The 10,331-nt window shown below is 52.7% G+C and overlaps 1 protein-coding gene, 1 pseudogene and 1 gene segment (V, D, J or C); 2 read left to right on the top strand and 1 right to left on the bottom strand.

The window, feature by feature from the left end:
• Positions 1–10,331, bottom strand: part of LOC102996563 (solute carrier family 5 member 4) — a 77,672-nt gene that overhangs the window by 36,230 nt on the left and 31,111 nt on the right. The gene's annotated exons all lie outside the window — the stretch shown is intronic.
• LOC102976318 (immunoglobulin lambda variable 1-40-like) lies at positions 1,496–2,087 on the top strand. The segment is given in 2 exon segments: positions 1,496–1,643; positions 1,753–2,087. Coding segments are annotated over 2 exon segments (390 nt in total).
• Positions 5,871–6,367, top strand: LOC102976605 (probable non-functional immunoglobulin lambda variable 5-48; annotated as a pseudogene).

Here is a 10,331-nt window from a genome sequence, read left to right as displayed (position 1 = left end):
CATGCTCCGCAACAAGAGAAGCCACCGCAATGAGAAGCCCGCGCACCGCAACGAAGAGTAGCCCCCGCTCGCCGCAACTAGAGAAAGCCTGTGCGCAGCAACGAAGACCCAACAACGAAGACCCAATGCAGCCAAAAAAAAAACAGTCTTCCAGTGGAGATGTTATGAGTGGCAGAGAGAGGTTGGTTCTGGCCCTGCCTCACTCAGACTCCTTTTTCACTTGATAATAAATAAAATTTCATAGGATACCTGTTGTGTCATTTTATTAAAATGTTCTTGATAAAAATACAGTATTTACAAAGATAAATATAGTATTTCAGAAATGTTACACTTGTCAATGCAAAATTAAAATAGAACATAGGTTTTCCTTCAGTTAAATTCATGCACTAATTTTAAGTAATGACCTTACATTTTCACTAATCCATTAACACATTTTGGTAAATTGAAAATCTCACAGTCACACACCAACTGTGTAACACACACACGCAGTGCTGGGCAAACTGCAGTCAGGCTGTTGTTTTCCAACCAAACACTCCCCTAACTATGTCTTTTCAAACCCACTATTGGGGCTGGTTGATCCTAACAGCCCCATGTATCAGGCTCCCTGGGAACAGATGCTGCTCAAAGCCCTTCAGAGTCTCAATAAAAACTGCCAAGAACATCACTAGGCCCTGTTCCCTGCAGCCTGTGACGTGTGCCTGCAAGAGAGATTCCCAGGAGGGAGTCACTTCGTAAGACAGGACACGGGGGACAGTGGGTCTCGTGTGTGGAGAGCTTCACACACAATAAAGACTGAGGCATTTAGGAATTCAGGGTCACCCCCAGGCTTCTCCCCACACCCTCACCCCCTCCACAGAGAGGTGCTCCCTCCTCCTCAGGGCTGAGGGGACACACAGAGGAAGGGGGGGGGTCTGGCCAACAGGGACAAGTCACACAGAGGAGGGGACCCGCTGTTCTGCACAGAAGGGGACAGGCCTCCACGGGGCCAGCACTGCTCTGACTTGATCCTGATCTAAGAGGAATTTGCGTCACAGACGCCCCCTCAGTCCTGACCCCTGAGCAGCCAAGGGCGCTGTGGCCAGACTCACCCTGAGGGGTCTGAGGGGAGCCCACAGACGGTCCTGAGGTCATGGGGGACACTGAAGGGGCACCTGGAATGGCCCTAAGGAGGGGACAGTGCACAGAGCAGGGGGGCAGGAGCTGACCCTGAGGGGCTCTGGTCACCAGGGCACACGTGTGTGTTTCAGTGCCTGGACACCAGGGGGCGCTCGGAGGCCATTCCTGAGGGTCTGGGGGGCTGAGAGCAGGGACCAACCCCCCGGCACTGCCTGGTGGTCTCTGCTCAGGGCTCCCTGCTGTGACCTCTCACCCCTGGGCCCCACCCAGCCCCGCCCCTGCCCACCCCCTGGCCACGCTCAGCACGGGGACCTGACCCAGGGCCCAGGGAGGGACCGAGAGCTGGTGCGGGTGGGGGGGGTGTCATTTGCATGAATGGACCCTCCCTCTCTCAGAGTATTAAGAGGGGAAGGAGAGACTTGGGGACGCTCTGCTTCAGCTGTGGGGACACAGAAGGCAGGACCCCGTGACCATGTCCACCATGGCCTGGTCCCCTCTGCTCCTCACCCTGGTCGCTCACTGCACAGGTGACTGGATGCGGGGACAGGGGAAGGGACCCCGGGAAGACCATGGGCCCTGCTTCCTGCTCTTGTGTCTGGACCCCAGAATCACCGTCTCTGTCTCTTCCACTTGCAGGATCCTGGGCCCAGGCTGTGCTGACTCAGCCGCGCTCCGTGTCTGGGGCCCTGGGCCAGAGGGTCACCGTCTCTTGCTCTGGAAGCAGCAGCAACATTGGGAGTAATTACGTGAGCTGGTACCAACAGGTCCCAGGCACGGCCCCCAGACTCCTGATCTATGAGAATAGCGAACGACCCTCGGGGGTCCTGGACCGCTTCTCTGGCTCCAAGTCTGGCAACTCGGGCTCCCTGACCATCACTGGGCTCCAGGCTGAGGACGAGGCTGATTATTACTGCCAGTCTTATGATGACAGCCTGGATGGTCACACAGTGTGCAAGCCAGGGGGGAAGTGAGACAAAAACCTGCTGTTCCCCCAGCACTGGGGCTCCCGGGGCAGAACCATCCTCTACCAAGTCAGCTGCTTCCGTTGTTTGTTTGGCCTAAAACTGGGGTCTGAGACCCACACCAGGGAACTTGGTTCAGAAAATCTTTTTACATCTTAATTCTGTACCCCGCCCCCTCTGCTGCCCAGGCTTTTCCTAGGCAGCAAAACTGTCCAATTTTTCTCAAATTGAGCAGAATCCCTGGATGCCAAGGGAAGGTGCCCTGGGGACAGAGTCCATGATGGGTTAGGTCAGAACCAGGGGCCAGAGTCCAGCTGTGTCCAAATCAGGACACATCAGACTGTCCAGTACGTGTCCTGGGACCAGCAGCTCCCAGGATTGGGCCCCAAGCTCCTCGTCTCTGATGCTAGTGGGGGACAGACAGCGGTCCCTGATCAGTTCCCTGGTCCCAAGTCTGGCATTTGGCCTCCTTAGCCATCACTGGGCTGAGCTGATACCAGGCTGCTTCTCCTGCCTTTCCTGTGACAGCCTCTTAGGCTCACCCAGAGCTCCAGGCCTGCGGAAACTGAGACCAGGACTCCTTTCTCATCTGCGGGAGGTGGGGCCACCCAGCAGCTTCCTGCTCAGGCTCTGGCTGGAGCTTCTGCTGCCGCCCTGGGTCCAGGTTCATCCCTGGGGGGCTGCCGGGGTGTGGGGGCTCCTCTTTCCCCTCTGTCCTCCAAGTCCCTTCAGCAGCCCATTCCTAGGAGGGGTCTCAAAGGACACAGAAAGTCCGTGTGTCCATCGCTGGGGCTGCAGCGCTCTTTGCCCTGAAGCTCAGGGGTTGAGGTGGGGGTCGGTGGAGGTCATCTCAGACCTGAACTCTGACTCGGGAACCCTGAGCCTCCATCACTGGGGTCATCTGCCAATTCCCAGGAGTTTCTAGAGCTATGACCCCTCTCATCAGCCCTCAGGATGAACGCCTGTGCTTTGCTCACAGGGGAGATTTCTTCGGACACTTTTGCACTGACACCAGAGCATCTAAGGTGCGTCATACATTTGGGTCTTTTGGAACAACTACCTCTCCATGCCCCTCAATGATCAACCATTGATTCTTCCTGTTTAATTGCGGTGTCTAACACTTGCTGAATGGTGCTGAATAATAATGGAGCTAAAAGTCACATTGGCTGCTCCTGATTTGTGGCGTTTCCACAAATTATTGTCACCAGGCACCAATCAGAGAATAGTGGGTGCTCTTACCAGAGAATAGTGGGTGCTCTTACCATATATGTTTCACAAATCACTACATAAGTTCTTGATACATTAATGACGTTTTTCTCAAACTGAAAAGAAAAAGAGTTTTATGCTTTTCCTTTCCCCCATAATTAGTGGAGGCAGTGCGGGGCCATTTCAGTTCCTTAGATGGTCACACGTCCAGGGCCACCCCTTTGTGTGGCTCATCTCACTGTCCCCGGGCGGCAGACCCCACCTCAATATTCCCACGTCTCCATCGCTTGTTACCTGCCTTACAAACAGGAAAACCAACTCTTATCACAACCCCATACCGGGCTCTAACTAGGATCTTCCACAGTGTTATGAGGAGTAATGAACTACAAAAATTTCTTGGCTTTCTAGTTACTAAAAATGAAGAAGCAAAAGGATATTTTTTAAAATGCCATTCACGAGGGCATCAAAAAGAATAAAATACTTAGGACTAGGATTAGCCGAGTAGGTGAGAGGCTTATAAACTGAGCCAGAAGGAATTCCTTAGGCTGGGATGGGCCTTGGTCTCTGAGGCCTGTCTTACCTATGCAGAGAGGAGCGTGAGGAGGGCAGGGGTCCAGGCCCTGGTGCTCACAGCCCCTGCTTACGACACAGAGCTGGGGCTGGGCTGCCCCACTCCTCTCTTATGCCTCCCCGCTGGCGTCACAGAGGAGGAGCTGTCACACAAATGTGTCCCCACCCACTGCCTCTCCCCCGTGACACCTGACAGGGTCTGGGGGCCCTTGGACCCAGGGAACCTGCCTGATGCACTAGTTTCCCCCATGAGTGGGGGCAGGGAGGAGGCAGCTTCCGGGACCACACACGGGCCACGTGCAGGGGACTCAGCCAGGCCCCAGAGGACACAGCTGCCCCCTCCCCAGAGGAAGCAGCGGGCCCCGCCCTGGGCCTCCGGCAGAGGAGCACTGCGCAGCTGGGAGCCCCTGTCCTGCTCGATTCACCAGAGACGGCCGCACAATGCCCCCTGCTGGTCCCCGGGCCAACCTCTCCTCCTCTCGCTCTGGTCCACAATCACACGGTCACCTGTGTCCCTGACCCCTGCGTTTCCCACACGTGACTCCTCCCTACGGGGCACGAGGCAGGTGTGGTCCTGGTGTAGCCTCACTGATTCGGGTCCCTGCTCCGCGGGCGGCGGTCTAGCGGGAGGCACATGCAACATCCTGACCCAGGAGGGCGTGGGAACCGCTGCGGAGCTGAGGACAGGACTCAGGGAACAGCGAGCACAGCGGATCTGCCCACGCGGGAGCTCAGAGGAGGCAGGCTGGCCCTGGTGCTGTGAGCAGGAGCTCCCAGGGACAAGGACGCTCACAGAGGAGGACACAGCAGGAGGGGACACTGGTCCTTCCAGAGCGTCAGGGAGGAGACTGCACACACCCTGGGGTGCGGGGCTGGGGGGCGGAGCAGGGCCCGGGCGCCCAGCAGGGACCCCCCTGGGGCCGTCCTGCCCCCTCCCCGTGCGCTGGGAGATCCTTAATGCCGGCGGTGCTGGTCCTCAGTGGGGCCAGATAGAGACCGAGCTCTGAGTACAACTCTGGGACAGAACTTGGGACAGGGATACCCAGCCAGGGGACATTCGGGGAGACTGGACGAACAGGACACAGAGGAAACAGGAAGGGGTGACATGGCACGTGGCCTGAGGAGGGACACAGGGCGGTGACTAGCTGACCCCAGGCCATGGGACAGGAACGGGTGGTCCAGATGGCAGGTGGATGCCCGACTGACACAGGTGAGGGCAGCTGCAAGGGCAGGGGTTGGGGCTGGGGTGTGTGTGTGTGTACATTTGTCACATAGAGACCCACGGTAGGAAAGCCTGGAAACATGTTAGTAAAACTCAGGACAAGGGACTCATGTCCTCTGCTAGAGGAAGGACACAGGGGCTGTAAGTCACCACCAGATGGGGGACTTGGCTGCATCATCCATTCATCCAGCCAACCAGCCATTCATTCTCTAGAGGATATTTAAGGACTGTCTCCCGTGTACCAGACACAGGGGGGGGGATGGGGATCGAGGACAGGGGCCGGGTCCCTGGAGCGGGGGAGCCAGGCCAGCAGGGGTGGAGGTGATCCCAGAGGACATGCTAGGGTCTGAACGCCGGGTCCCCACAAAGTCCCTGAGATGTCAGCGTGTCAAGGAAGCACAGGTCAGAGACTCCAAGATCTCCCAATGTTCATGACGCCTAGAGTACATCACCCCACAGGACAGGCCACATCCCCGAGTGTCCGGGGACATATGATGGGGTTGCTTTGAACGTGCAGATCAACTGGGCAGGATTGATCGACACCTTCACAGAAAGAAGTCATCCAATCTATGAACACGGGTTTCCTTTCACTTATCTTCATCTGCTTTAATTTTTCTCTGCAAAAAGAAAAATTGCAAGGGCCCCAGACCCTGTCAGGTGTCACGGGGGAGAGGCAGTGGGTGGGGACACATTTGTGTGACAGCTCCTCCTCTGTGACGCCAGCGGGGAGGCATAAGAGAGGAGTGGGGCAGCCCAGCCCCAGCTCTGTGTCGTAAGCAGGGGCTGTGAGCACCATGGCCTGGACCCCTGCCCTCCTCACGCTCCTCTCTCTCTGCACAGGTAAGACAGGCCTCAGAGACCAGGGCCCATCCCAGCCTGAGGAATTCCTTCTGGCTCAGGTCCCCGAGTAGCTGCCTCCTGTCCCTTCTCCTCATCTGATGTGTCTGTGTCTGCAGGGTGCCTCTCCCAGCCTGTGCTGACTCAGCTGCCCTCCCTCTCTGCATCTCTGGGAGCATCAGCCAGACTCACCTGCACCCTGAGAGTGACATCAGTGTAAGTGGTAAAGGCATATACTAGTACCAGCAGAAGCCAGGGAGCCCTCCCCAGTACCTCCTGAGGTTCAAGTCAGACTCTGATAAGCACCAGGGTCCCCAGCTGCTTCTCTGGGTCCAAAGATGCCTCGGCCAATGCAGATCTCCTGCTCATCTCTGGGCTGCAGCCCGAGGACGAGGCTGACTCTAACTGTCAAGTGTATACAAATGGAGCTGAGCACAGCGACGGAGACAGATGACGAAGTGGGACAAAAACCCTGGGCCCCTCGTTTCCAAGCTTTGACACGTTTACTGAGGCAGTTAATAGCTTTACTGATAAGACCAACAGAAGATTTCTGATGTAGACTGGTGCCACACTAGAACTCTCTACTGTCTATGTAAAATGTCTGTGACGACTCTAGAAAGTTTAAATGAACATACTAAAATTTATACCAAAACTGATAATTGAAAAATGACAGTCACTTACATGCAGAATTCAGGACACATTTCCAATATTAAAGAGCAATGGAACAGAAGGTGAAACCCATCCAGAGGGCAATCCATGGTACCACACATTTCCTAGGAAAGATTGTGTGTGTGTGTGTGTGTGTGTGTGTGTGTGTGTAGAGAGAGAGAGACAGAGACAGAGAGACAGAGAGAGAGAGACAGAGAGTAACCCCGTGCTCATCCTGGCCCCCAGGCTGTGCTTTCAGCCTCCAAATGAGAAGGCCAACTGCAAACATGAGGCGTCTGACATGTCTCTACTGAAAGAGTGAGATTTCACCAGAGATCAGTGTCAGCGCTCCAGGAACCAGCAATGAACCTGCATGTAGAGACTGCGTGGTGTGAATGTGTTGCTTTGAAAATAAAATGGCATCAATGGGTCAAACATGGATGTAGCCTTGGGACCTCTGTAGACGGGCACTCAGACATTTTTTAAAGTGTTGTATTCCTTCATTTTTTCAGAGTCCAGCAAAGTATGCATGTTGGTAACAGAATTCTGATGGTTCACCCCAGTTGGAAATGTATGTATTTCTTGTAAAGAAATATTAGAAGGATTTTAAGAGGTTTTTTTTTTGGACATTGCATCACTATGGATCCCCAAATAAGTCTTGTCCCTTATGAGAGCTTTCTGAATCATGATGTTAATTTCAAAATAAACTGTGCCAAAAACCTTAGAATGGGAGAAGAATAAAGTTTTATAAAATTTCTCGGTACCATAAAATGTGCTTGAAATATTACACTCCTTTTAAAAGTTTTCCAGCTTAGTAATTCCAGAATCTGCCCTTGTGTTGAATTTAAAGGTAAGAGAGTTTGCGTGGCCGTTTCACCCTTCTTTGAAGTGATTTTCCTTCAATAATCAGTATATAAACGTCATGATGCAGTGACCCACAGCGTGGCTTTAGCCAGCTGTCAAAAAGATGCTCACTGAACGTGCATCTTTCAATCTGTTACTGCAGTTTCACATTCTGACTCCTATTTTGTTTCAAACAATTCACCAGTGTAGATGTACGACCCGTGGGGGGAAATGGATCCAGTATTTGTTTATTTTCATACCAACATCACCATGGGAAATTACCTGTCGGGTATTTTTTTCACTTACTAGAATTTCATTTTAGCCACGCCAATTGATACGCATTTCATTGTTGTTGTAATACACATTCCCTAATGACAAACGATGCTGAGCCTCCTTTCCTGTGCTGATTTGCCACCTGCATATTTGGTTGGCTGAACTATCCAATCTTGAGAGGCTGACTTCCTTTCCCCTCTCTCTATGCTCATAGACAGAGGTGGGGACCAGTCTCAAACACCAGGTCTGACACGGACCCCTCTTTCACTGTCTATTTCTCCATCACAGGCATCCTTCAGGCCCTCAGGTGCTCTTGTTGGCTGATCTGATTCCAGGTTAGTCCTGAGACTGAAACCGTGTACAAGCCTCTGTGTCCACGTCTTTTGAAGTAAAATGCTGACTCAGGAGTGAATGATTGGGAAACGTGAAGATGGAGAGAAAAAGAACAGCTGTTGGGCTGGGGAACTGGTATCAATTTAGACTATAATTCTGCCACATCACAGAATCACCAAACTCCCTGTTCCCTGAAAGATGTAGATAAAGGCCTGACACACATTCCTAAGTTGTTTGTACATGAAGCGGACCTCCCCCCAGATGAAACTGCTGACCACAAGCACATAGACCCTAGACTGGTTGGAACCAGAAGGCTGATGATGCTTGAAACGTCACCTTGATGCCGACCAATCCGAGAATTGTCCACGAGCTGACCACGCCCTGCTCCTTGAACACTATAAAACTCCTCACTAACCCCTCCAAGGTGGGTCACACAGTCTTGAGGGCATTAGCCCGCTGTGGCCCCCTTTGCCTGGCAAAGCAATAAAAGCTACTCTTTTCTACTTCACCCAAAACTCTGTCTCCGCGTTTCTATTTGTCACTGGTGAACAGAGGCCGAGTTTCAGCAACAAGACGTCGGCTCAAGACAAGTCGTCTGCTGTGTGTCACAGACCTTGTCTCCAGGGTCCAGAGTCCTGCACAGGGCAGACTGAGTCCCCAGCCTCTCCCCAGCGCCCCTGTCCATGGCCCCCCTGGGCCCATCACACCAGATGCCTCTTCCGGGGTCCTCGCTTTTCTGCGTCTGCAGAGACGTTCTCATTCTCTTCCCCCTTGAGGACCCCCCATAAAGTGAGGATTGGCGTGACTCAGGACGCAGCCTGAGTGGGAGGCAAACTATGCTTCTCACCTTCCAAGGCTCTCTTCACCCTGGGCAGGTGGCCCAGACTCCCCTCTGCCCCCCTGGGTCCACCATCTCTACTTGGTCACCAGCTGTTACCTGTACTAGTCACAGTCTGCAGCTAGTCCCTCAGTGGGGAGACCTCTGCCATCACTTCTGCACCAGCACCGGCCTGTCTGAGGCTGAAATGTCCTTTTGGATCTTTAGGAAGAACTGCTGGTCCTTCCCATCAATGCTACGTCCTCACCATTGACATCATTTCATTCACTGACTTTCTACTATTTGCAGAATAATGTTGAATAATAATGGAGCTAAAGGTCACCTTTGCCTGTTCCTGATCTTTAACCACCCTAATAACTAAGATCCTGGCTTAAGGACTATGTTATCTGTGTGTGTGTGTGAGATAGTATGTATTATCATATTATAAAGGTATCTGTCTGTTTGTATTTTTATGTGGTTGGGAATTGCTGTTTGGTTGGGTCAAAGTCTCTTTCGTGATCATTTAAGACAATAATATATTGTATTATTATTGGTATTATATTAAAGTATTTTGTAATAGGGAACCCAACTTGTATCATGGGAGTAAAAGTATCAATTTATTATCTAGTAAGAAATCTCTGTTCATATTTTATTTAGAATATTTTCATCAATATTTAATGTTACTATTCTGTAATAGTTTTGTGTAAGGAGTCAGGTGCTTTCATCACTGTTATATGTTTTCTATAAGAACTAGGAAATTGTATATTTTTTCAAACTTTAGGAAAAAATATGAAGCAAATAAGTAGGAACCATCTGATCTCTGAAGTTCTGTTCAATGTTTCCTGTATCTTAGGTCATTCTTTGGAGTTCCATAACATTTTCTATTTTATCAGGAAATTGGTCTTTTACTCATGTTATATCTGATGTAGACAATGTTGTACCTTACTAGGCAATGATGCATTTTATAGGTTTTTTTACTATACATTTTCTGGGATACTTTTTCTTTTTCCCACATAAAACCAGCAGGGGGCGCCGTGGGACTGCCCTGGATCCCTGCAAAGCTGCTCAGGGAGGACCTTTCACTCCAGGAGCTGGCATGGGGGCGGGGCCTGTGCTCCCTGGTGGGGACTCAGCAGTGTGTCCTCTCTGGCTGGCAGAGGCCCCTGAGCAGGGACGTGCGTGGTCTCAGCAGGTGCTTCCTCCCAGGGGGTCCCAAGGGGGAAGCCGCCCTCCATCCCCCTGAGTCTGGGCTGTGAGCTGAGCTCCAGCACCAGGGCTCAGGGAGGGGCTGGGCGGGCCCTGGGTGGACACCCATTTGCACGGGAGCCCCTCCTCTGGCAGAGGCTGGGGGAGAAAAGGAGGCCTGGGGCAGCCCAGCCCCACTGTGGGGACCAGGGGGCTGTGAGCACCATGGCCTGGACTCCTCTCCTGTTCGTGCTCCTGTCTCGCTGCACAGGGAGGGCCAGGCCCCGGGGACCAGGTCTCAGTCCCCAGCCTGCATCAG

Source organism: Physeter macrocephalus, chromosome 19 (genome assembly GCF_002837175.3).
Source record: "Physeter macrocephalus isolate SW-GA chromosome 19, ASM283717v5, whole genome shotgun sequence".
Taxonomy (NCBI): Eukaryota; Metazoa; Chordata; class Mammalia; order Artiodactyla; family Physeteridae; genus Physeter; species Physeter macrocephalus.
The sequence above is the reverse complement of the archived record's forward strand: the minus strand, read 5'-3'. Positions and strand labels throughout refer to the sequence as shown.